The 27710-nt window shown below is 34.6% G+C and overlaps 1 protein-coding gene across 3 annotated transcripts in view; it reads left to right on the top strand.

The window, feature by feature from the left end:
* The window catches only part of LOC129434125 (SITS-binding protein), a 36631-nt gene that overhangs the window by 1698 nt on the left and 7223 nt on the right, over positions 1–27710 (top strand). For all 3 annotated transcript variants that reach the window (XR_008640587.2, XM_055192989.2, XM_055192990.2), the window contains exons 2-8: positions 422–593; positions 10827–11034; positions 13544–13694; positions 19721–19915; positions 20006–20274; positions 22852–22988; positions 24372–24493. Coding sequence is in view for 2 of the 3 variants with exons in the window: in XM_055192989.2 (XP_055048964.2) it covers positions 422–593; positions 10827–11034; positions 13544–13694; positions 19721–19915; positions 20006–20274; positions 22852–22988; positions 24372–24493 (1254 nt within the window). In the remaining variant the exon portion in view is untranslated. The remainder of the gene's footprint in view (positions 1–421; positions 594–10826; positions 11035–13543; positions 13695–19720; positions 19916–20005; positions 20275–22851; positions 22989–24371; positions 24494–27710) is intronic.

The following is a 27710-nucleotide window of genomic DNA, read 5'->3' as shown; positions in this document are numbered from 1 at the left end:
TTAAGCACTGTGCTCATATAGATCAAGATACATTTCACTGTTATGCCATGAGACAATACCTGTCTTTGTTCTGCTAATCTTTATGCATTTCGGAGGTTTTGGTCATATAATCCCTAAATTTTCTTACCCAAGTAAATCCCTCATGTGTTACTTCAGATTCAAACGTAAGAAGACATTGTTTAGTTAAATCCTTTGAAAAAAGCTCTTAGAGTCTTTACAGTAAACTGTTTTTACTAGCATTATTTAAACATAACAAGATACAAATGATCTCTTCTTTAATACTTACTGTACATTCATGCATATAGCCGCTATTTCAATTCAACGCAATACAGTGCATTCAACGTACACATGTGTTATTTGGGATTCGAACCCATGGCTAAAAAGCACTGCACCAAAGTCATGGTCTTTCTTCATCCTTCAGGACTGTTTCTCCATGGCGAACGTTTCGTGGTACGGAGGCGCCAGCGTCCACGCGCCCAGCTGGCCAATAAACGACGCAAACATTTCCATGCAATCCTTCAGAGTCAGCGACCTGAGGGACAACCCCTCTGGCTTCGGATCAGTTTTAGAGCGTTACTTCCTGGGATCCTCAGGTAAGCGACGAGGAGCTCCATCTCACCGTCACCCCGCCTAGACAGATTTAGCCACCCTGTCCTTTCACACTCTGTTGACCAGTCCAAACATGTATCCATTTGTGACTATGTACACAATGCAAAAGCGTCCCTGGCCCGGCACCACAGGGACCTACTGTACATAGAGAGCGTAACACAATACGGACGGTTACTTCTGCGTGGTGAAAGATTGCAAAACAAAGAACATCAGCCCTGTGTCTTCAACGAAGCCGTTGGCATCTGTCAGCAGTTGCCTCGGGTTTCTATCGAGGGGTAATTAAACAAACAAGGTCAGATTTAAATAACCTGTGTGTTTATGTTTCACTGCTGGTTTGGAGAGACAGGATGTTCATGGACAGATGATGAGTTCAGACATCATTAAGGACACTGTCTGACATTTTGTCTGTAATGAATTGGAGATATAATAAGAGAAATATCTATTTTTAATTTCAAAACAAGTGCAAGGACATACACTCACCTAAAGGATTATTAGGAACACCATACTAATACTGTGTTTGACCTACTTTCGCCTTCGGAACTGCCCATATTGATAGGATAGCATCTTGCAGTTTATGGAGATATGTGGGATGCACATCCAGGGCACGAAGCTCCCGTTCCACCAAATCGAAAAGATGCTCTATTGGGTTGAGATCTGGTGACTGTGGGGGCCATTTTAGTACAGTGAACTCATTGTCATGTTCAAGAAACCCATTTGAAATGATTCGAGCTTTGTGACATGGTGCATTATCCTGCTGGAAGTATCCATCAGAGGATGGGTACATGGCGGTCATTAAGGGATGTACATGGTCAGAAACTTGGCATTTAAACGAACCCCAATTGGCACTAAAGTGTGCCAAGAAAACATTCCCCACACCTTTACACCATTGCATTAATGAGAAATTGAACCACCATCATTGCGATCAGTGTTTGCATTTCATCAGCTCATTTGCATTTTAAAGGACACACCCAAAAGCGTGTCAATTTGAATAAATTATCTATGGGGTATTTTGAGCTAAAACTTTACATACGCACTCTGAGGACACCAAAGATTTATTTTACCTTTTTTAAAAATCTCATAATATGACCCATTTAAATGCACATTTTTTGGAATTGTGTGTTATTCGATGGCAAAAAAGTCCAAAGTGTGGATGGAGATGTGTATGCATGTGCTGTGGGCTCAGGTTGGGGACTCAAATTCAAACGTGAGTAATTTTCTGATTTATGATTTGGTTCCTTGTCTTATCAAGGGCCAAAAAGGCTTGTGAAACATTATCAAGCAACATTACAGTGTGCAAAGGCTCTGTATTAGTTAATATGTTCATTGGAGAGGTCATTGTTTGGGCTATCCAAGCGTGCCATGAGAGGCTCGTGTGGGTGGGCAGCTGCTCTCTAAACTTGGTTACCATTCGGACCCTCGGAGCAAACCTCGCCAGCCACACACAATCCAGCAATTAATAACCACATTTACTCAACACAGTCACGCTTCCTTTTTGAGTTTGTGTCGGCCACGTCTGCGTTTGTGTCTGCGTCCGAACAGTTCGAGAGCTTTCAGAAGGTGAAAGCGGTAATCTGTGTACCAGACAGCCGAACAGAATTAGATTAAAGCAAAAGGGTTACGGTCGTAATATCCATCATGTGACATAAACAATGGCCTTTTATGATTTACAAGATCCCGCCACAGCCTTACGTAACGTCCTGAGCAGTATAACCCATGATTTTAATCCCTTTTCCACCTCGCTAGAGGACGGCCTTGATTTCGGAGACCTCTAAACTCCTCTTTAATTGGCTCACTTTAAAAAGAGAAACGTCGAGTTTCCTGCCAACGCAGCTGTCTCGTGTTGCCAAGTAACCACAGACATATGATGGTATACTGTATTATGACCAGTGGCACAACAATGACAACCACGTTGGCTCAGATTCGTAAAGCAACCCAGCAGCTGACCACCACAGCAGCGTGTCGACGGTGTGTTGATAATCAACGTAATTGTTTTTCATGAGTCGGCCTGTAAAACGAGACCCAAAGGCAAACTTAAACTTTTCAGCACTGTATATTTACATTTAGGCCTTGAAATTAGATAGTGGCTTTGGTCATGCAATGTCTGTCAAATAACTTGTTGATGAGAGACATTATTGAAGTGTCCGGACATATTATGCCCTTTACCGGGTTCGCCATGATGATGGCATTGTCTCTTAAAAAGACAGAGACATTTTACATTTGCAGCAGTTGCACGCAGCAATTTTTGCTCTTTTGGTGAAAAAAGAAAAATTCAGTGCGCATTTCTACGCATTCATAGCTGTAAAAAGATGCACAGGTTGCATAGGTAAAACACATTTTAATACTTTGTTAAATAATAATACAAAGCCCAACTACAATGTAAAACTTATACAACATAGTCAATGTGGAATATTGTCTTGTGAAAAAGGATTATTAAACAATACAGTATTTCACTGTAAAGTAATGTACTTGATTTTTCTTTCTTTTCTATTTGAATTTTGGAAAGTTGGTAAAAAATTCTCAATTAAAATTCCGACTCATTTTTCTCATCTTTGTTTTTAAAGGGGACATATCATGAAAATCTAACTTTAAGTGCTATAATTGGGTCCCTAGTGCTTCTAGAAAATGTGAAAAAGATCAACCCAGTAACTTAGTTTTTGTAAACCATATTTGAAAAAATTGGTGATTGAAATTTGGCTCCCCTTGTGATGTCAGAAGGGGATAATACCGCCCCTTAATCTGCACTATCCAACCACGGCACTGCTATTTAGTGCAGAGATCGGCTCATTTGCATTTTAAAGGACACACACAAACGGCACATTTTTGCTCAGACCTACAAAGTGTCAATTTTAACATGCTATAATAAATTATCTATATGGTATTTTGAGCTAAAACTTCACATACGTCCAAAGATTTAGTCTTGTGAAATGTCCCCTTTAAAACATTTAAGCAGTGCATAATCAAACTGACCCCAAATTTAACCATTTAACAGTGCACATTAATCCAAAGTAATACATTTTTTAAATAACTTGCTTTGGCTTTGTCTGGTATGCAAGATATCTTTTCACCATTCGATCATTTACAACCTTAAAATCAAACCCAGCCTATTTTACTATTTTACACCATGTCAGCATTTCTTGCCTGGAAGTCTATGAAAAATGTGCTAAGATAAAAGTTTTAATAGAGTTAATAATACATTTAAAATTTAAAATATACTTACAAATTATATATTTTTAATATAAATGTAATTATACCATACATTGCCAGAATTGTTCTGAGATATGCTCATTACACCTTTTTTAACTATGAAAAAGTACTTTGTTTAAAAAACAGCTGTTTCTAAATACATTTTTCAATTCATTGTTACCAGTGTTGGGGAAAGTTACTTTTAAAAGTAATGCATTACAATATTAAGTTATTCCCCCATAAAAGTAACTAATTGCGTTACTTAGTTTCTTTTCAGGGAAAGTAATGCTTACGTTACTTTAAAGTTACTTTCAAGTTACTTTTTCTGACTTGGCTGAGGCTTGATCTCTTTCAGTCCCTGCATGTGGCTTTTATGACTGAGAAGTTCTGCATTCAGAAATTGCATATTTCCATCGCAAAAATGTCGATCTTCCTTTCTGACTGAATAGGTTAGGCGCACACGTAAATCTAGGTTAATACGTTCAGTTTAATGCAGTACATTTTTTACATAAAATTAATTAAACTGAAAGGTAACTCGCATTACTTTTTTAAAAAAGTAACTCAAATATTAATATGTATATTTATAAAGTAATGCGTTACTTTACTCGTTACTTTAGAAAAAATTATATTATTACATTATGCATGTTACTTGTAATGCGTTACCCCAACACTGATTGGCACTGTTTTACGTAATTTTCATTGTCACTATATAGTTGGATCAACTTAAAAAAATACTTTAATTGGTAAAAATTACTTTTAATTTTTTTTTTTTTTTTAGGTGTTACCAATTAAAGTATTTCTTTAAGTTGATCCAACTTTTCACTTTTTATAGTGTATACTCGTATGTACGCTATATTCATTATAAAATCTATTCTTCATTCTTAAGACATTATTCCACTCGTTGGTCTTATCCAGCCCATATTAGGTGAAAAGAATGAGATGGATACTGTTATTCATCTTTGCTTTAAAGACAGAGTGGAAAATATTTCAGGAAAGCTGGTAGTAGTTACTGTGGGGAATGATTCTAAAAATAAGAGTCCCCCCACCCTTTAAACTTCTGTAGAGTCCACCTTGCTCATAACTCAAGCCAAAGTCTCTTAAACGTCAGCTAACGACAGTTATTTATTTCCCCTTCTGCAGATTCCTGTATGTTATACACACCTGAACAAAGAGGCCTCTGAGCTTTTCAAAACTCAATGGGAAAACTCACAGAAGCATTATACTCCATAAAAATCACATTATTGTTTTATTTTTTTCTAAAATGTAAATCTATGTTAGTTTAATAACTAACATAGCTTATAAAATGTGTGCTCACATAAAAAGAGAAACAAAACAAAAATCTAATGTTATATTGTTATAAATTGTGTCATGAACTAATTGTCAATTTGGCCTGCCCAATTTAAAACACATCGGAGTAGTTTCATCACATTATTCAAAGATTCACCCAAAAATAAAAATGATTCTGTCATCATGTACTCACCCTTAATTTGTTCCAAACCTGAACCTGAGCAATGTTTTCAAGCAATTTTGAAGCTTCTATAGTAGGAAAAAAAACACTATGGAAGTCAATGGTGCTCCAAAACTGTTTGGTCACAAACATTGCTCAGAATATCTTCCTTTGTGTTCAGCAGAACAAAGAAATTTGCAGGTGAATAAATTTTCATTTTTAGGTGAAATGGTGCAACAAACAGGACTGAATAATGTGCAGCTACTTCATTTATCTATACTCTAAAAACAAATGGTGCTAAATAGCACTAAAAGTGGTTCACTTTTGATTTTGAACTTTTTCGTTGCTAATGGAAAGCGATACTAGCATCTACAGCGCCAGACTGATCTAACGGAAAGTCGTGTTGTTGTCATGCAAAATTCGATTCATTTATTTGTGTCCATGGTACGAAATTTAGCTTTATTTCGTGTCTTGAGCACCAATGTCTTTTTCTTGACACTCGTGACACAAATTTCTAATTTCTTTTCATGTCAGTTGCACGACTTTTTTTGACATTTTATGTATTGTTTTCTTATTGTTTTTTCCTCTTTTCTTAACAGTGTCGCTTGGGGTTGGGGTTAGAATCACTTTCTGTTACATTTTTAGACATCATAACCCAAACCCCATCTCTAACCCCAACTCCAGGCGAGAATAGTTTTAAAAGTGGAAGAAAAACATGTAGAAACCAATACATAAAAGTACATACTACCCAAACCCCAAATCTAACCACAACCCCAACACTCAAAAAATCTATAAGTTTTTCCCAATATGAATGTGTACCCCTAACTCTTAAAAAACTGCTTTACACAATAAAAATATATTGAGTTAGTCCAACTCAGTTTAAAGTAAATGGCAATACTCAATTAGTTGCCTCAACTCAATTTAGCGTAGTCTGAATAACTCGGTTTAGCGTAGTTTGAATAACTCAATGTAGTGTAGTCTGAATAACTCAATTCTGTTATTTTTTATAAAACGTTTTTATATCATACTAATTAGCATAAGCACATGTTAGCATGCTAATAATAATAACATATGGTACTTTGGATGAGCATGTGAGAAGAGACCCAAACAGGCATTAACACAGTTAGTGCTCATTGAGAGAAATACGTCACATCCACAACCTAACCACAAGCGCCACTCTTCTGCACCAAACAATTTGAAAAAATATAACACAAACTCTTCTAAATCAATAAGATAAACGGACATTAAACACTATTAAGTCTTTCTCTTTACCTAAAAATGTATAAAATAACACTTCATTAAAAAAATTACTCTCCAAAAGCAGTTGCATGTAAAGCATGCTGGGAAATTCTTTTTCCAGAACCCAAACTCAAACTAATTGTGTTAACGCAATTAAAAAGAAATCAAGAAATTATAGTACATATTCATTTTGTGTTAGACTAATTAAATATATATATATACTTATTGCTCATAATGAGGTATTTTAAATTAATTGAACACAATTTTAATGTGTCATCTCTAAGAAGGGCTTGAATCATTTTTTTTTTGAGTGAAGCGACAATGATTTAAAAACAAGGAAAAAATGGAGAAAACAATACATAAAATGACAAGAAAAGAAATTTGTGCCACGGACATGAAAAAATATTGATAGAAATTTGTGCATGAAAAAGTAATTCGTGGTCAAGCTGAATTTCGTGCCATGGACACGAATATCATAATCAAATTTTGTGTGACTATAACACGACTGTCCGTGGGATCATGTTGATAGGGCTTAAGGGACATTTAAATGTTTAGTGTTTTGATTATTGTGATGTAATTTACCTTGTGTAATTGGGGACAGTTTGATGGTTTGTTACACTGAAAAAAATTATTCATTGAATTTAATAAAAATTTTTAAGGTAAGTGGTTGCAATCAATTTATTTAAGCTACATTTAAACAAAAGTTTTATGTTTGATTTTACGTTACTAATCTTTTTTGTTTAAATGTAGCTTAAATAAATTGATTGCAACCACTTACCTTAAAAAAATTTATTAGATTCAATGAATCATTTTTTTTCAGTGTAGTATGAACATCATAATAGGGCAGGATTGGATTTTTTTTAAGATGAAGCCTGATTGAAGGGGCGGGGCTATAAAGTAACAGGGCTGGTGACCTCATCCAACAAAAAAATTCATGTTACACTAAAAAAAAGATTCAATTTTTTTAGGTAAGTGGTTGCAATCAATTTATTTAAGCTCAATTTAAACAAAAGTTTTTATTTTATTTCATAAATCTTTTTGTATAAATGTAGCTTTAATAAATTGATTGCAACCACTTACCTTAAAAAATGTAGTAAATTGAATGAATAATTTTTTTTCAGTGTAGATTTTGACGAAACATGAAAACAAAGTTTATTTGAAACAGTCTACATACACTGTATAATTACTGCCTTAAATTAATTAATCGAGTAATTTGAATAAATGTAATTAATTAATCAAATTTAAATGTACTAATTTAAATCTTGACTAGATAAGTTACTGTAACTTATAAAAAAAGTTGAAAATGCTTGATGCTTATTTTATTGAGTAAAAATAATGTAAAAACATATGTTGCAATGACTTATCACATATTTTTTTACAGAATCTTGTACATTTCAATATTTGCTTGTAAATTGCTACACTGAAAAAAATGATTCATTGAATTGAATCAATTTTTTAAGGTAAGTGGTTGCAATCAATTTATTTAAGCTACATTTAAACAAAAGTTTTATATTTTATTTTACTTTACTAATCTTTTTTGTTTAAATGTAGCTTAAATAAATTGATTGCAACCACTTACCTTAAAAAAATTGATTCAATTCAATGAATCATTTTTTTCAGTGTATAAGTAATTATTATTATTATACAACCTATTAACAGCATTAACATTTTTGAATGTCTTATAAGAAAAAGTTTACATTTTTTTACAATTTACATTTGGGCAATTCTGTGCAAATGTCAACCTCAGCAGTTTTTACCTAAAGTTTTTAACTGAAACCTCTTATATCAATATTTGGTGGTTTAAATATCCATTCAAAGTCTCTGTCAAAGCATTTTTTCACTTTTTACCATAGTTAAAGGAACAGTATGTAGGATTGTGGCCAAAACTGGTATTGCAATCACAAAACTTGTGGCTAAAACTGGTACTGCAATCACACAACTGGTGGCCAATAAACAAAATGACAACATAAGCATTAGTCGAGGGCTGCAACTCCACTTTTTAAATGACAATATCCTGGCCGGATCACTGTTGTGAGTGATATAAGTATTTGAAATGAAAATAATTTCTTAATGTCTAGTGACATATCAGGGCCATTTTATGATTAATTGATATAAATGTCTTACATACTGTTCCTTTAAGTAAGTGCAAATTTCAGAATCGTCACATCCATAACGGAGAAATATCACATGCATATCATTGCTTCTTCCTCATAAATGCGCATACAAAAATGTTATTGAAATTTCTCCATATATTGGTTATTATTGCTTCTTGTATGTGCATTTCCAGAATTCCTACAATGTATGTTGTCTCCCAAAAACTTGTGTCGGGGTTAAAAAATATATAAATTTAATATCACATTCATAACGCTGAAATCGGCCATTTTTAGCATTACATATGTTGCGATTGTAAGTCTTGACGGTCATGTGTTTCACAGTTCAAAGAGGAAGAATTAGGATGAGACTGTGAGTTAGTTGCAAGGGTTGAATTTGTTGAAATCCGAGAAGCAGGAAGAATTCCAGCGAGGGCAGCTACATCTGCGGACACAATTATCCAGTTCACATAATCTCAACTTTTCAGGTGCATAAAGAGGCCAGAAGCAGTGCCACACTCCTCACGTCTCTGAGCTTTTTGAAATACAAAGATTCCCGTATGTATCCCAGTGGTTCCTCTTTCAAGCTTCTTGGAATTTCCCTGATGCATCAGGCTGTAAAGTGTGCTTTACCGAGACAGGTCGAAAGATGGTGTTTGGTTTCCATCATGCTGTTTCTGCCATTCACACAGAGTCACGGATGGAGTGATCGTGTGATCTGACGCGTGACTTCTCGGTAGCGGATGAGAAGATTAGAATTTTGGCAATGTGAAACGCCATAACTCGTTTTGCTTCCGTTATGTGATGTATTTCAGTATCCAATGATTTAAAATGTAGGACGGGGCTTTATTTGAACTGGAAAATGAATGTGATAAAGTGGTTGACAAATAAGATGGTTTTCCAAGTAGGAAAGTCAGTTGAGAGTTATTGCATTCATGTTATTAATTCAAAATTGTTGTATTAGATTACAAAGATAAGCATTTGTTTTAGATTAAAATGCACTGGTGCACAATATCGAGCGCACAATATAACCAGGAACATGTTTAAAGATAATAAATAGATATACTGTATATAATGTATCAAAAAACAAGTCATATTACTCCAAACGTGTGAAATAAGCTGCAATGACATGTTGTGGCAGGACATATAGATATGTTTTATCAAGTTTTTACACATTGTAGTTTACATTAAGGGGAAGGGACATCAAAGTTTTTCATTGGCCAAAAACTGAAGACTGTTGCCCTTAAAGGATTAGTCAATTTTCTTTAAAAAATCCAGATAATGTACTCACCACCATGTCATCCAAAATGTTGATGTCTTTCTTTGCTCAGTCGAGAAGAAATTATGTTTTTTGAGGAAAACATTCCAGGATTTTTTTCATTTTAATGGACTTTAATGGACCCCAACACTTAACAGTTTTTTTCAACGGAGTTTCAGAGGACTCTAAACGATCCCAAACGAGGCATAAGGGTCTACTCTAGCGAAACGATTGTCATTTTTGACAAGAAAAAAAAAACGCACTTATAAACCACAACTTCTCATCTTCCCTTCGGTCGTGTGATGTGCCAGCGTGACCTCACATAAAACGTCATCACGTCAAGAGGTCACGGATGATGTATGCGAAACTACGCCCCAGTGTTTACAAGTGTGGAGAAAGTGGACCGTTCCGACGTTGTTGTATGTCGAATGATACTAATTACTAATTTCTACGTCACTACGCAATTACATGAGGACGCGCTGGCGCATCACAGGACCAAAGATAGACAAAAGTTGTGGTTTAAAAGTGCATATTTTTATTTTTATTGCCAAAAATGACAATCGTTTAGCTAGATAAGACCCTTATGCCTCGTTTGGGATCGTTTAGATTCTTTTGAAACTCAGTTGAAAAAAACTGTTTAAGTGTTAAGTGTTGGGGTCCATTAAAGTCCATTAAAATGAGAAAAATCCTGGAATGTTTTCCTGAAAAAACATAATTTCTTCTTGACTGAACGAAGAAAGACATCAACATTTTGGATGACATGGTGGTGAGTAAATTATCTGGATTTTTTTTTAAGAAAATTGACTAATCCTTTAAACTGGTGCATTTAAACTGGTGCATCTTTCTTTTATTTTAAGAACGGTTATACTATGCACTTTAAATGTGCATCCATATTAACATTTATGCATTTTATCCAAAGCAACTTTTGTGTTGCTAATGCAATGCTTTGCCAATTGAGCTCCATGAACAAATAATAAAAAATTTTGTTTTTCTTTTAAAGGTGTGTCTGTTCTAGTGGCTCCGAACATCCCTCTACATGTGGGCATGGAAAGCAGACAGCAGTTCTGTTTGCAAACCCCCGCGAGTATGGACCGAACGCCCCTGCAGTACACCGTGTGCGTCGGACACAACGTTAAAGCCGTCCATCAAGAGTCAATGCGGCAGCTCTCCACAGCCACTCGACAAATGCCGAACATGGATGTCTTAAGGTACAGACAAACACATTTGTCAAATTTGAGAAAAATCAAGTTAAAGATTTTTGAAGGTTTAATAACAAAATCAATGCATTCATACCTAAAATCATCCATACCTAAACTAATAGATTTAGACACAAAAGCATTACTATAGGAAAAATATATATTCTTTCTTTTATTGTTTGATTGACATTGAGACAGACAGTTTTAAAGGAAAACACCACAGTTTTTCAATATTTTACTATGTTCTGACCTCAACTTAGACAAATTAATACATACCTATCTTTTATCAATGCGTGCACTTAATCTTTGTACAGCGCGTCATGAATGTGTTAGCATTTAGCCTAGCCCCCTTCATTCCTTAGGATCCAAACAGGGATGAATTTAGAAGCCACCCAACACTTCCATGTTTTCCCTATTTAAAGACTGTTACATGATTAGTTACACGAGTAAGTGGCATGAACGAGTGTTTTGGTGGCATTTAAAGGTGGAATACGTAGAATTTTTACCACTAGAGGGCGCCAAAACACAATAACATCAAATGAAGTTGTTTAGTGACACACTGAAGCAACGTGGAATTATGGGATTTGTAGTCTTTAACTCATCCGCTGATGGCCATCAATCAGACGAGAACGAGAAATCACGTTGACGGATAAGGTAATCAAGTCTTATAAATGTTGCGTTTGATGACATCGTTTATTTCATTATGTAAGTTTATATGTGATGTTCAAAACGACATTGTTAGTCATTGATGTTACAGTATTAGTCCAAATTCGATGGTTAACACAGCACAGAATTAAGTTTTCAACTTACAATCTACAATGATTTTTCACATATGTATTGACAGTTCAAATCTTTTTGTGAAGTGTCTTAAAATGACCATTTATATTGCTGTACAATACCTTTTGATGTGCATTATATCGTCCGTGGGAAGACGCGCTGATTACAATCTACACACTAATGTTGTGATCAATATAATAGCATACGTTTTTTGAAGGGTTACGAATCAAAGCAACTCACCCATCGCTTCTCTGTCTAGTTAAATGTTGTCGCGAAGCTCTCTCCATCTAGATAATGCAACACCAAATTTATCCTCTCTCGTTTTGTTCCAAACTCTTCTTGGGTCGTTTGGTTGGCCCGTACGCTTACGGGAGCTGTCTTTGCTGACACATCCAGCGGCAGACGGTAAAGAGTAATCCATAAGTCCATAAGCTAGCGCGTAGCTCGACAGGCGCTAACGCATAGTTCCGCATTTGTCCACGACACTGACTGCGTCCGAAAACTCAAGGCAGTGACTTGTTGCCTCGCTGCCTCATGAGGAAATGACTTCGGAGGCATGAAGGCAGCTCAGAGAAAGGCTTTCCGACGCACTTCAAAGGCAGCGTGTTTGAAATATAAGAATATATATATTAGAAATGCAATTAAAATGTGTAAAAAGTGAAAATATACGTTTACTTACACTAAATTTGTGCTTCAGTCGCTTCCTTGGCCGCCATTTTATTTTTTCGAACTCGTGGGTTTTTTTGTCATGTGGGTTTTACGTCAGTAAAGGCGGTGACAAGGGGTCACATGGATATTAACGTCATTGACAGGAGACTGCACTGCCCCGTGTCAATGTTTTGAATGGAAATTTTCTCACGATTTACAAGTAGTTGAAAACATTACAGATATTGATAGTAATCAGCTGGACAAAATATATAACACTGGCCTAGTGGTTTTTGGACATTTTACTGCAAATATCTTACAAATTGCACCTTTAAGTACATTTTTTCATCATATGTTTTATAAGATACCAAATCCAATGCTATATGTCATATTAATCAGTGTCTTGTTGACTAAACCATAGCATCGTTTTGAAATATGTCTGCAGCTCTCAACTTTTTTGGTGGGCTTGAAGATATTTTGACCCAGCGGGGTTAATTGTAACGCTGTGTTACAACAAACCCTTCAGCACTTACGATATGAAAACTAACGTTAACGTTAGTGTAATTCTTGCTTTAAATTGTTTTAAATAGGCTACACACAAATGATTGCTGGCTGCCAAAATAAATGTGCCTGTCTTATCAAAAATAGTATTGAAACATTTGCCTGCAAACTTAATTTTTAGCAAGTGTTACAACTAACCCCTTGCCTGTTACAATTAACCCCACCTATGGGGTTAGTTGTAACGTTTGCACTTCTGTCACGTTTGGTGTAATTGTTCAAGAATGGTAAGCAATAGAAACAAACTTTAAATGTTCATTTGTAGCAGAGATGTGTGTGTTGTCTGTGTAAAAATATAATTAATTAAACTCAAATATTTTTTAATGTTTGAGCCAAAACCAAAAAGCATTAGGTTAGGTTGTGCCTCACTCTCCTCTACTTACTTGATTTAGTTAGTGTTCTAGTTAGTTGTCTCCCAACCTGGCCAGCTAAAACGTACCCAGAAATCATCTAAACTGTCCCAACTGACCAGTGTTAGTGTTCGATTCAGTTTGATGTACAGTAAGACCTCCACCCTTACACGCACACCGTTTCTGTTAAGGTTGCCCTTCTGGAAGCTTCTAGAAAATGTGGATTCTGGGGCCAAGCTCGAGAAAGAGCTGAGACTCTTCTCAAACCGTCTGAAGAGGCATCGCCTCAGTGAGGGAGTTATCAGACTCGATGAACATTCCACTGCTCTCCTCTCCAACATGGTGAGTTTCCACTTTCTTTCACCAATCTTCTCGCTTTCTTATTCTGCTTAAGCCAAAGAATAAACAACTACAATACTTTAAATGAATACATGTTTCGAATAAGGTAAATGGCCTCATCATAGCTGTGATTATATTCCCCGTCCACTGACCTTTAGTCTGCTGTGCTCTGAGTTGTTTAATATTTGGCCATCAGGGACTGCACCTGTTGTTGCTATGGGCCTTTAATTTCCGCTTGAGCTGCCATCTGGATCGCATGGCCAGGAGAGCAACCTGCATTTGTTTTATTTGACATTAACTGCATTTCTGTGAATATTGAAAATAATTATGAATCTATTTAGTTAGTAATGAATTTTATTTTGTATATCGATTATGCAAATCAATACTATTAAGATTTAAAGAGGTCATGTGATGTGATTTCATGTTTTTCTTAATCTTTGGAGTGTTAAAAGCTGTTGGCATATAGAACAGAGGTGCCCAAACTAGGGCCAAAGTTGGCCCACAATGACCTTTAACTCTTTCGCCGCCATTGACGAGATATCTCGTCAATTAAGAGAAAATACTTCCCCGCCAATGACGAGATTTTCCGTCTTTCCGCAATACCGCTATTATCCACCAGGTGGTGCACTTCCACAACTTATACAACCCGGAAGTAGCGGCTCACGTGAAAGAGAAAGAACTCCGTTTATGTTTTAAAGATCGCTCGTCATCTGATCTCTATCAAAAGTCCTTCGCAAAAATTGATTTATCTCAGCATTTTGCTAAAAATTGGGTGTTTTTGAAGAAACCTACCCATGTTTGAGAGGTGATTACAAGAGAACTAATGAAGGTAGGATGAAACGTTTTTTTTTTTTTTTTTGAAAGCAGAGGGTCTGTTCTTTCATCTGATATATTGTTTGTTTATATATTTAAAGAAGAACATTTTCTGGAAGGCATTCAACTTTTGTGAAAATCATGAAAAATGCTGGCGCTGGCTGGCAACTTTTTTTAAAAACGCTGGCGGGGAAAGAGTTAATTGTGAGATAAGGAAAAAGGATAAACGTCATTGACCCAGATGTTTATTTCTAATTAAACGCTTCTAAAAAAAAATTATTTGTACATTACAAAAATGTAAATTGAAATTAAACACTGAAAAAAATAATGAATTCAATTTACTCAATTTTTTAAGGTAAGTGATCACAATCAATTTATTTAAGCTACATTTAAACAAAAAAAGAAGAAAAACTTTCTTACTAAAACTATTTTTTATGCAATGAACATTTTGAATTAATTCCATTAGACTGAAAAATGTAAAGATGTGCTTCTGCAGTCTTATATTGTAAACACTCAAACATAAAAAAATGTATTTAACATTATCATACATAATTTATTTAAATACACTGTAAAGAAAATGCAACATGTAGTTAAAACAACTTAGTTTTGCAAGTCAATTCCACCTACTATTTTAAGTTTTGACTTTAAAAAGTTGACATTGTTAAATTGTTAAGTTAAATTAAATTAACATAAAATATATGTTGATTTGACAAAAATTCTACATGTTTTTATTAATTTAGATGAATAAAATATTTACAAAAACATAAATAAAAATAATTTGTAACTCATATGCAACCACTGATATTTCAGATTCAAACTGATTTCAAGTATCATAAATAGTAATGTTAAAAGTTATTATTTGGGTGGAAAATTTGAACTATATTCATCCAAATATAATCCTTCAATTACTTTTATTTTTTACTTTATTTTGTTCATTTATTTATATTTAGGTTGTTCGTTTACCTTGAAGCTTTTGATCCCACACTGAAAAAAAAAATGATTCATTCAATTTACTCAATTTTTTAAGGTAGTGGTCGCAAATAATTTATCTAAGCTACATTTTTACAAAAAAAATTGAAAAACAAAACAAAAAACTTTTGTTTAAATGTAGCTTAAAGGCACACCACGGAACTTTTTGGCCACTAGGCATATTTTTTATTTTTCTTGACAATTGTTTCACTAGAAAAGACCCTTATCGTTTGGGATCGTTTAGAGTCCTTTGAAACTGCAATTTTAAACTGCATTAAGTGTTGGGGTCCATTAAAGTCCATTAAAATGAGAAAAATCCTGGAATGTTTTCCTCAAAAAACATAATTTCTTCTCGACTGAACAAAGAAAGACATCAACATTTTGGATGACATGGTGGTGAGTAAATTATCTGGATTTTTTAAGAAAATGGACTAATCCTTTAACCTAGACAGTGAAATGATGGTGTTTGCTGGGTAGAGCTCATTTTAATCAAAGAAATGCAAACAGTTTCGTCAAAATATTATACTATATTTTACTATATCTCAGTTTACAGTATAAACAAGACTTTTGTAGGTTAGTTTCCTTGAAACCAGTAAATGCATATCTTTGAATGTTTGATGTGTCAACCAGTGGACTATCAGTGTTGCCCTTTTGCATGTATTCTTTCACTTATAACCATTGAGCGGTTCTGACGTTACTGAAGTTTCTAATCTGTAACACAGGCAGAGTACATTTCGTATTGTGTGGACTGTAGAGGTGAATATCAGACGCAGGAAACAGGAACACTGTGTCCAAGCAGAAGCATCTCATGTTAAAAGCCACCAGCTGGGCTGTTAAGTTCAGTCTGACAAAACAAAACAGTCCGAGCTGATCGCATTGAGGACATGAAAGACTTTATTTTTTAAGCGGATCTGAAACGACCTCGCAGAGGTCAGGGGAGCGCGGGGTCTGATCTCCTGGAAGAAAGAAACACTTTTTCAGTTCACTAAAATGCCAGCAGGAAACTTTCTAGTTAAGTGATGCTTGCTTTGTTTAGGAGACTGATATGGTGGAACCATTGTGGGCCATGTATGTGTAAAATGTTTGGTATAGGTTTCTTTTTTTGGTAAGAGACATTAGAAAGTGGCTTAATATGTTTATTGTTTTTTTTCTGTATTCAATCGATAAGAATTGGAAATAATTAGTGCGTTTGTTAGACGCTTATCCAAAGTCCGCACCGCTTTCCAAGTATACTCCCCGCGGCTACACACGGATGGTCGCGTTTGACACTATACGGCGCAATACAAATGATTTCTTATTCAAATTGTTAGTCTAACAGGCCATCAGGGCAGCACTGATTTGACGAAATTTACAGTACATTAAAACATTATGATAGGTGAAGAAAAGTACTGATCCTCCATTGCAAACACAGTTTAGAACAAACAACAAGACAACAAAGAACAGGAATCAAACATTTTGTTAAATATTTTCACGCGCATGCGCTGTTGTACGCGGACTGCATGCGCGGTCTCAAATTTTGGGCTGTACGATGACGTAAATGACGTAATGCGGACGGCGCGCATACACGGACGTCCCTAGTATACTTTCAGCTTTACGCAGCCCCCGCTAGCTTAGCTTAGCACAAAGACTGGAAGTGAATGGCTCCAGCTAGCATTCTGCTCCCAATAAGTGACAAAATAACACGAACATTTTCCTATTTGGGCGAAGTGATTTGACTGAACTCTCTGCTCCTCACCACTGGGTTTCTCGGGTGCAGCGAGCAAATCACTCCACCCAAGTAGCAGTGCTTCGCCTTCTGAGAATATAGTTCCCAGTATGTATACAGTTAAAAGATGGCTGTGTCTCATATGACCTTGTTATTTGTAGACAGTGTGACTATACAAATCACAAAACATAAATAGGAAAATGTTCGCGTTATTTTAGCACTTATTGTGAGCAGTATGCTAGCTGGAGCCATTCACTTCCAGTCTTTGTGCTAAGCTAGCGAGGGCTGCGTCAGACAGAATTACAGCACGCACGGAGATGAGAAAGGTATGTATGGACTTATCTAACTCTGGGGGATACGGTGAATAAGCTAAATTCCCAAAATGTGGGCGTGTTCCAGAATGAAACTTGTTTAAAGTTGTGACAGCAGCAGACAGCTTGTTCAGTGCTACTGTAGATTAACAAAATGAAGAGAACATGATGTAGTTTTGATGTATAATTTATGTTTATTTGTTATTCTCATACAGTCACAGAAATTTGGAATTCCAAAATATTTATGCAAAGATTCGCGCGCAACGCACCATCCGCGCCGTTAACACGTACCGTGCCGCAGGATGCCTATTCGCATCTTTGCATTGACTTAACATGTAAATCATTATATTATAACAATATAACAATATATATATATATATATATATATATATATATATATATATATATATATATATATATATATATATATATATATATATATATATATATATATATATATATATATATATATATATATATATATTGGCCACCTATAGTATTAGTCACAGTTTTTGCACATTTTTTATTTTAGTTTTTCCAGACAGCTTTTTTCTATTGATTCATTTTGACACACCTGATGGATTAAAATCAGATTTTTTTCTAAGCATGTGTATGCATGTCTGAACTTACAACGTTTTACGGGTGGTTTTATTATCCACATCTGAATTCCCCCAGAAAGATTAGAGGCAAGTGAAAAAGAAAAACAGGGATAAAGCTGGGTCCTTTTTGCCAGGAAGAGAATGTTCTCAATGTCTTAAGTACTTAAAAGGCTTATCAGAACATGAATGTCAATGCTGTAATATACAATACAGTTTTTTGCCTTGACTTAACATGTAAATCACTCACACTTGCTGCCTCTACCTCGGTTGGCATGAACGCCAAGTCTGCACATGTATCACACTTTTCAAACATTCAAACATTTTCTTGATCCTACGTCCTCGGTTGTTATTTTCAACCCAGCGTTGGGTCAAAAAGAAAAGAACCGATATAGCTGTTGGGCTATATTAACTCATTCCCCGACAGCCATTTTTTTTAAAGTTGCCCGCCTGCATTTTTTTGTGATTTTCACAAAATGCCTTCCAGGAACATTTTCTTTTAAAAATATATAAACATACAAATATATCAAATGAAACAAACGGGAAAACAACGGGAAAAACATGTCTCATCCGATCTATATTTTTCTCTGCTTATAAACTCTTATAAACTTTACAAATGTTTTTTTAGCAAAAAGCTGAAATAATTGCATTTTTGTGAAGGAATTTTGTTAGAGATCAGATTCAGAACGATTATCAAAACAGTTTAAAATTAGTAAACGTTTTGGCTTCAGTTTTTTTATAAATTGGGGAAGTGGATAATCGCGGTATTGCAGATTAACATAAAAATTCAACGGGAACACTTTTTCTTAATTGTTTTTTCTTAATTTTTCTTAATCGGCAATGGTGGTGAAAGAGTTAATTTAACGTGCCGGGTTGTTTAAAATTTGTTGGGTCAAATAAAAACATAATTTAACTTGGATAATTTAACCCAATGCCTCTTTTAAGTTGAAAATAAACAAATAATAATGAATTAATTAATTTTTAAATGAAATGTGGGCACCTATTTACAAGGTGTTTGTACATAATGTGTGTTGGCAATGTGTAAACACAACCACCCCACGATGAACAAAATCCACCCGCTCCTTGTTTTTTAATAAAGCGGTCTCATTATACATGCCGTTTTGATTCTCTTATCAATGTGAGGTCATATTGATAAAGCCCCGCCCACTTACAGTCCTGCATTACCATAGTTTCCACCCTCAGCAAGTTGTACTCTGTCCACTAGATACTATTGTCTCATACTGTATTAATCAGATCTGAAAGCGCTCGCTGTCTGTTTGTAAGGAAGTGTGGAGCTGTAGCTCATTTGCATTTAAAGGTACAGACATTAAAACAACGTTTTTGCTCCCACCCAAATAAGGGCATTTTGGACGTGCTATAATAAATGATCTGTGCGTTATTTTGAGCTAAAACTTCACAGACACATTCTGGGCTCACCCTACATCTTGTAAAAAGGTCATAATAGGTGCCCTTTAAAAACTCGTTCATGATTGTGTCAGTGTAGATTTTACATTTACTTGACAAATAATGCATACAAATTCATGACTGTTTCATACCATATTATATTACATACTTTAATAATCTCTCTTTATCAGATAAAAAATGAACTTTTTGCCCCATAATGTCTTTATTCAGGACCACAGCTACCTCAATAGCAAGAAAAGGACGTCTGAGAGACATACCAGGGACATCCCTTTTGTAAAGCTTCTGAACATTTCCATAACCCTCTCCCCGTACCTGAGCGTAGACTCCCAGCAGTTCCAAACATCCATGCAAGAAGGTATTGAAGATTACTGGCTGAGCCTGCCGTCGGGTCCACAGGGTCGACTGGTAAAAAAAACCTCATTTTTTCTCAGTCTGCTCTTGAAATGTTTTTCACGAATCATCTGCAATAGTATCTTTCATTTGTTTGTCTTTCAGGTGCCTCTGTTGACCCAGTGGAAAGGAAAATACAGTGTGAAGCTCAACATCACCAACCCAAAAGCCACTCATTGGTTTCTGGACAATGTAGACATCTTGCATAGCCATTTGGGTATGGAGTACGTCATACTGGAAGGCGGCGAGGGAAACCCTTTTGAGGAACAGGCACTACGCTCCCCTCTGGCGCTGGTCGGGGACGAGTACATTGGGCTCCTTGCTCAACTGGCAGAAAGGATAGGGGACAATACTATTGTGACCTCAGGAACAAGGTATTGGATTGAATGCCGTATCGTGTTACTGTAAATCCCTCTTGCGATTTGCAAAGAATGACAGCGGTGCTGACACAGTCAGGAATTTTGATTTTGGGTGGCTCCATGGTGCAGCACTGCTATATCTGCATGTATTTTACGAGATGGCTAATGACAAAATTGTACTTTTTTGTATAATTGCTTACACCCCTGTAATATTGGGTTTAGCAGGAGGGTTATGGGTGGGCTATCATTATTGTTTTTTCATAATCAATTTAAGGATTAGTCCATTTTCTTAAAAAAATAAAATCCAGATAATTTACTCACCACCATGTCATCCAAAATGTTGATGTCTTTCTTTGTTCAGTCGAGAAAAAATTATGTTTTTTGAGGAAAACATTCCATGATTTTTCTCATTTTAATGGACTTTAATGGACCCCAACACTTAACAGTTTTAATGCAGTTTCAAAGGACTCTAAACGATCCCATTCGAGGGTCTTAACTAGCGAAACGATTGTCATTTTTGGCAAGAAAAATAAAAAATATGCACTATTAAACCACAACTTCTCGTCTTCCTCTGGTCCTGTGACGAGCCAGCGCGACCTCACGTAATTGCGTAATGACGTGGAAAGGTCACGTGTTACATATATGAAACGCACATTTGCGGACCATTTTAAACAATAAACTGACACAAAGACATTAATTAGTATCATTCCACATACAACATTGGAACGGTCCTCTTTCTCTACACTTGTAAACACTGGGACGTTGTTTCGATACGTCATCCGTGACCTCTTGACGTGATGACATTTGCGTGAGGTCGCATTGTCGCATCACAGGACCGGAGGAAGGTGAGAACTTGTGGTTTAAAAGTGCTTTTTCTTCATGCCAAAAATGACAATCGTTTCGCTAGATTCGTTTGAGATCATTTAGAGTCCTTTGAAACTGCAATTTTAAACTGCATTAAAACTGTTAAGTGTTGGGGTCCATTAAAGTCTTTTAAAATGAGAAAAATCCTGGAATGTTTTCCTGAAAAAACATAATTTCTTCTCGACTAAACAAAGAAAGACATTAACATTTTGGATGACGTGGTGGTGGGTAAATTATCTGGATTTTTTTTTAAGAAAATGGACTAATCCTTTAAGCAGATACATTTTTATTTTATTATTTAAATACAAAAACGATTAATCGGACAACGGTTATTATTTATTTATTTCAATGAATAGTATGATTCTTATTTTTCTATTAATTTCACAGTTTTTTTATTATTATTACTTTCTTTTTTCTTTTTTTTCAATTAATTGGACGATTTTTATTATTATTATTATTATTGTATTTTTATTCGGACGATTGTTTTCGGTATTATTTTTACGTTTTTAAGTTAAAGTTTTAAAGTTTTTATTTATTTATTTATTTATTTATTTATTTATTTATTTATTCATTTATTTATTTATTTATTTATTTATTTATTTATTTATTTATTTATTTATTTATTGGATGACTGATTTTTTTTCAATTAATCTGACGATTATTTTTTGGGTTAATCGACTAACAGTATAAAAACCCCAAATATCAACTGAATTGTATTATTCATAAATTAAAAATAAGTTTTTAGTAATATAGTATTCAAATATTTCATAAAACCTCATATTGAATAAATTACGTTTGAGAATGATTATTATAATTATTTTATTTATAAAGATTTTATCACTATTTTGGAACGAGCTAATATTAGATTGTACAGCCAGCTTACATTATGTCTTGCTTTTCATTCTCTCTAAAACTACAATGTGTGGAAAAAAGTGCAGAATAATAAAATTACTTTTTCCATTTTTCTTATGAAACAGTTAACACACATGCATGAAGTGTATGGGCATAGCGTCATCATGAAAAAATTAAAAACTTGAATTACGGTCGATGTGGTTGCTTGTCATCAGCTGTCTCTTCAATAGCTCAGTATTACACTATAACGTTTACTGTGACAGCTCTACTTACCAACCTCTCACTTCTCTCTAATTTTAGTTAATGGATAGTGTTAGGGTTAGGACTTGACAACAATTTGACAACTATTTGGCAACGCTTTCGTTCCAGGTGCATATCCTACTTGTCAAAATCACAGCCACCAATTGCAACACTATTACTATTACTATTTTGGGAGCAATTAAAATACTTTGGACGGACGTGGAACATAAATTTGATCTTTGCCATATGTAATGAACACAAACACAAATTTGTATGGCTCAAGAAATGATCTTGTCTGCATCACGATACAATATGCGCATAGTAAATTAAATAACTCACTAAAAAATACTGAACAAGCAACAAATTTCCAGTTCTTCCATCCACACAGACAGCTACTGTATTTAGTCCTAAAAGTACATTTGGTTCTCACCGAATGCTATCCCATCATTACAGCAACTGACGTAAAGCAGATAATGATTTTTGTCAAAACAAACAGATCCGATTTCATCGAATCAGAATTGTGTACGGTGTAAACAAAGCCAAAGTGTCCATTTACAATGATGGGAATCGTCTCCATCACAGACATGTTGAAGGTGATCTGAACTGCATTTGAACCGCACTATTTCCATTACACAGGTCCAGCCACAAGCCGCTGTTCATCCATATGAGTGCACTGCAGTCCGACTGGAGTTACTCGGGCCTCAAGGGCATCATTCCATCCCTACTGCATCACAGTCTTTTGGGATATAATTTCTTCATTCCTGATGCAGTAGGTAATACCTGCCAACACACATGCACACACTTATACGCACTTCTTTAATCTTTTGCAAAGATGCATAACATAGATAACATGATATAATTCACTCCACTGTCTCCTTTAATCCCTTTCAATAACAGAGACGCTTTCTGCTATTTACAATGCATTTATTTCAAGGGGATATGTCACAATATTTTTTTTAAATCTTTGGTGTCCCCAGAGTACACATGTGAATTATTAGCTCAAAATAGCATATAGATAATTTATTACAACATGTTAAAATTGATACTTTGTAAAAATGCAAATGAGCGGATGAAGTGCAAACACTGATCACAATGATGGTGGTTTGCTGCACTTCAAACTCAATTGTGCTGTCAATTATTTTCTATCTCTCTTTTTCTCTGCACTAAATGGCAGTGCTGTGATTGGATAGTGCAGATTAAGGGGCGGTATTATGATAATAAGAGCTCCTTATGACATCATAAGGAGAGCCACATTTCAATGACCGAATTTTTCATGTGCTTGTAGAGAATGGTTTACCAAAACTAAGTTACTGGGTTGATCTTTTTCACATTTTCTGTGTGTTGATAGAAGCACTGGGGACCAAATCATAGCACTTAGAAAAGTCAGATTTTCATGCCATGGCCCCTTGTTTTTCCTACCCAGTCTCATGTAGATGCGCATAAATATCACAAAGTGTGAAAATCGTGCAATACATACGCCAAATTCCACTTTGGCGTGCATATGATACACCAGTCCTTCCCATTCACTTAAACGGCGCATCTTTTTGTTGTTTTATTTATTGTTTTATTTTGGTTTGGGTTAATATGTCATTTTTATCTAACAAAAAGTTGTTCCAACCCTCAACTCAAGCGAAAATGGTAAAAAAAGCAAAAAAAAAATTGAGAAACCAATAAATAAAAAAGATGTGCCGTTTAAGTGAATGGGAAGGACTGGTGTATCATATGGAATTTGGCGTATGTATTGCTCGATTTTCACACTTTGTGCTATTTATACGCAACTCCGCGAGACTGGGTTGGTATTTCTTAACATTAGTTAATGCATTAGCTAACATAAAATAACAATTTACAATACTACAGCATTTACTAATACATTTTAAATCTTAGTTGATTTATTGTAATGCAAAAAAAAATCATTGTTTAATTACTGCAATACTATAATTATAACATTTAATGTATTTTACTGTATATTGTATTGTAATATTGTAATACTCAAAAAGTAAACATGCAAACCCATTGTGGTTATGACAACTGGGGGAAATAGGGTTCATGTTCATGAAAATGATATTACAAAACAATGTGGTACTCAGCAATAAACAGCTTTACACAATATACACTGTTATGGATTGCACAAAGCCAGTAACACCGCTGTCACACAGGAGGATCACTCTCTGTCGAAGCGGTTGAAGACGAAGAGCTTTTTGTCCGCTGGCTGGGGATTGTGGCTTTCCTTCCTGTCATCAGCTTCCAGACACCTCCATGGGCCTTTGAGAAGGAATGGGTGAGTGACACCAGAGCAGATACCAGTTTAGCCAGTCTGATCTCACGAGAATTCATACATATTTTACGAGTTGGCTAATTCGTATGAATTCATACCAAGTTAATCGTGCAAAAACGTGGAACATCAAAGTCACTATTGAAGATATTAAGGTTACATTTTTACACTTTACATTATGTAGGATGATTTTTAAAAATATAAAAAATAGACTTTAGCTCTGTTTTTACAGGAAGTGTCACAATTTTACATGAACATAGACTCTATAATTTTTTACATTTTATTAACTAAGAAATACAAGCCAAATCAATGCTTGACAAATGGAAGTTCACAATTTATTACGAAAGGGGAATTAATCACAACTAATCATTTGCAAAATAAAAGTCTTTGTTTACATCATACACCAGCCTGATCTCACAAGAAATTGTACATATTCAAGAGTTGGCTAATTTGTATCAATTCATACGAAGTTAATCATGCAAAATCATTGAATCATTGATTCTCATGAAAAAACACCAACGAAACCGAACCCCGCACATAAGGCAAGTCAAGGCAAATCGTACAAAAACATACGAATGTGGTGGTACACTGTAAAAAAAATCCGTAGAAATTGCAGCTGGGTTGCCGGTAATTTACCGTAGACTTAAATTTATGTTATTTACCGCCAACATTTTGTTCAAAGTTAAATGAACATTTAACATTTACAAGTCTTTGTCTTTACAGAGTAAAACTAAAAAAACGGCATCAAGCAAAACATTCTGGGAAACAAAATCTGAAGCAAAAAACAGAAAAAGGTTGATGATGATTTCTGGTTCCCAGAATGCTTTGCATGAGGCTGTTATTGTATAGTTTTATTCTGTAAAGATAAAGACTTGTTAATATTTAAAATGTATTTAACTTTGAACAAACTCTTGCCAGTAAATAACATAAATTTAAATCTACGGTAAATTACCGGCAACCCAGCTGAAATAACATTGTAATTTCTACGGATTTTTTTTACAGTGTATGAATTAATATGAATTAGCAAACTCGCAAAATATGTATGAATTCTCGTGATATAGCATTGCATGCACTGTAAAAAATTGCTGTAATTTTGCAGCTGGTTGTCTGTAACTTACTGTAGAAGATTGAACATTTTTCAAGTTCATTTAACTTTGAACAAACCGTTGCCAGTAAATAACATAAATGTAATATCTAGAGTAAGTTACTGCCAGCTAGTTGCCAGTAATACCTAGTAATACTGTAATTTCTACAGAATTTTTTTACAGTGTACAGTATGTGTATAATAATTGTGTATATTTAAATACACACATCCATGAATATATTTATGTGTATATACACTTTTTTTAAATATTTAATTTATATTATATAAAAACAGAAATACATAATATATATATAAAAAAAATTCTTAAAATTATACATAAATGTCTATGTCTTTATAATTATTATACACAGTACACACACACATATATGATGTAAACAAAAACGTATTTATTCTGCAAATGATTAGTTGCGATTAATTGTTATGATATGTATTGTACATTACAACAAAGAATAATTTTCCAAGTCTAACTATCAAGATTATAAGTAACTGGAGACAAAGCATTTTGCATTTACACTGCAAAAAATGATTTTCAAGAAAAAAAATTCTTAGTATTTTTGTCTTGTTTTCAGTAAAAATATCCAAACATTCTTATATTAAGATGCTTTTTCTTGATGAGCAAAACGACCCAAGAAAATTAGTCTAGTTTTTAGACCAAAAAAGCAAAAAAAGCAAAAAATCTGCCAATGGGGTAAGCAAATTTTTCTTGAATTTTTCTTGAATTTGGTGTTTAAGAAAAATTTTCAAGATTTATTTTCTTACCCCATTGGCAGATTTTTTTCTGCTTGTTTAAAGCACAAAATCACTTAAATTTGATATTTTTGGTCTAAAAACTACACTTATTTCCTTTGGTCGTTAAAGCATCTTAATTTAAGAATCTTTTGATATTTTTACTGAAAACAAGACAAAAATACTAAGATTTTTTTCTTGAAAATCATTTTTTTGCAGTGTAAAACATTTAACAAATATAAACATTATTCTGCTGAAACTGCAGCACGCATTTAGGTCTAAAAGCAAGATTTATTAACAACTTGCACCAGTGCAAATTACCATTTTGCTGTTAAAAACTATACTGTCAGGATATAGGACACGCAAATAAAAATGCATGGACGCCTTGTTTTTGCGACTGCCCATATTTTATATGCATTTGTAAGAGTTTCCCTTTAGGCGCAAAAGTAATGGGAGGAAAATATTAACAATAAATCGCGCATTGCAATTATTTACTAAGGTTTTTTGCATGTCTTAAATTGCTGTTTTTTTATGGAAATGAGATGTTGCGCCTGCACTGTAAAATAAATGCAGCAAAGTTAAAAAAAAAAATTGCAAATAAATTCAACCTACTATTTTAAGTTTTGGCTTGTGAAAAGTTGACATAACTTATAAAATCAAGTTGAAATAATTTAACTTATTTTTTTTAATTTAAAGATTTAATTGATTTTACAAAATTGTTGCATATTTTTTACAGTGCGTGTTCTTTAAACTGCGCCTTGTCAGTAAATCACTCGCAGAAATGTTTCGTCTGCTTTTGGGAATATCACTTTTACGCTAATTTGCCTTGTTTAGTAAATACATTTTTTGTTATATTCTTGCCCTCTGCATTGGGTATCAAGCCAAAAAGCTCCATGTGACATTTATGTACTGTATGTAGATTGGCATGGCTTGCAATGGGCTTCCAGTACACGACCCAATGTATGTGTCCCACTAAACCAGTAATTCTTAAAGTGTGGTCCGCGGACCACTAGTGGTCCGCCAAACCCCCCCAGTGGTCCGCCAAAAGATGACCTAAACTAGGTGTTTATACACTCGTCACTTATTTAAGTAGATTTTTCATATTAAGCTGCAACTCATTTCACATTGACTTTTTCAAATGAAATAAAATTCATAGAACAATTTCTGAACATAGCATTGCAAAAATAGTTATTAGTGCATATTAAATTTAAATTTTGCTTATCCTTCCTATTTTGTTGTTTTTTTGGGGGCGTGTTAGAGTGGGATTCTGTTAAGTGGTCCTCAGAAAAAAATTGGAAGATAAAGTGGTGAAAAAGTTTGAGAAACACTGCACTAAACTGATGTAAACCTGTATTTTAAACAACTCAGACCTTGTTAAAACATGGATTGCAA

The sequence above is a fragment of the Misgurnus anguillicaudatus genome, unplaced genomic scaffold, assembly GCF_027580225.2.
Source record: "Misgurnus anguillicaudatus unplaced genomic scaffold, ASM2758022v2 HiC_scaffold_27, whole genome shotgun sequence".
In the NCBI taxonomy this organism is placed as follows: Eukaryota; Metazoa; Chordata; class Actinopteri; order Cypriniformes; family Cobitidae; genus Misgurnus; species Misgurnus anguillicaudatus.
The sequence above is the reverse complement of the archived record's forward strand: the minus strand, read 5'-3'. Positions and strand labels throughout refer to the sequence as shown.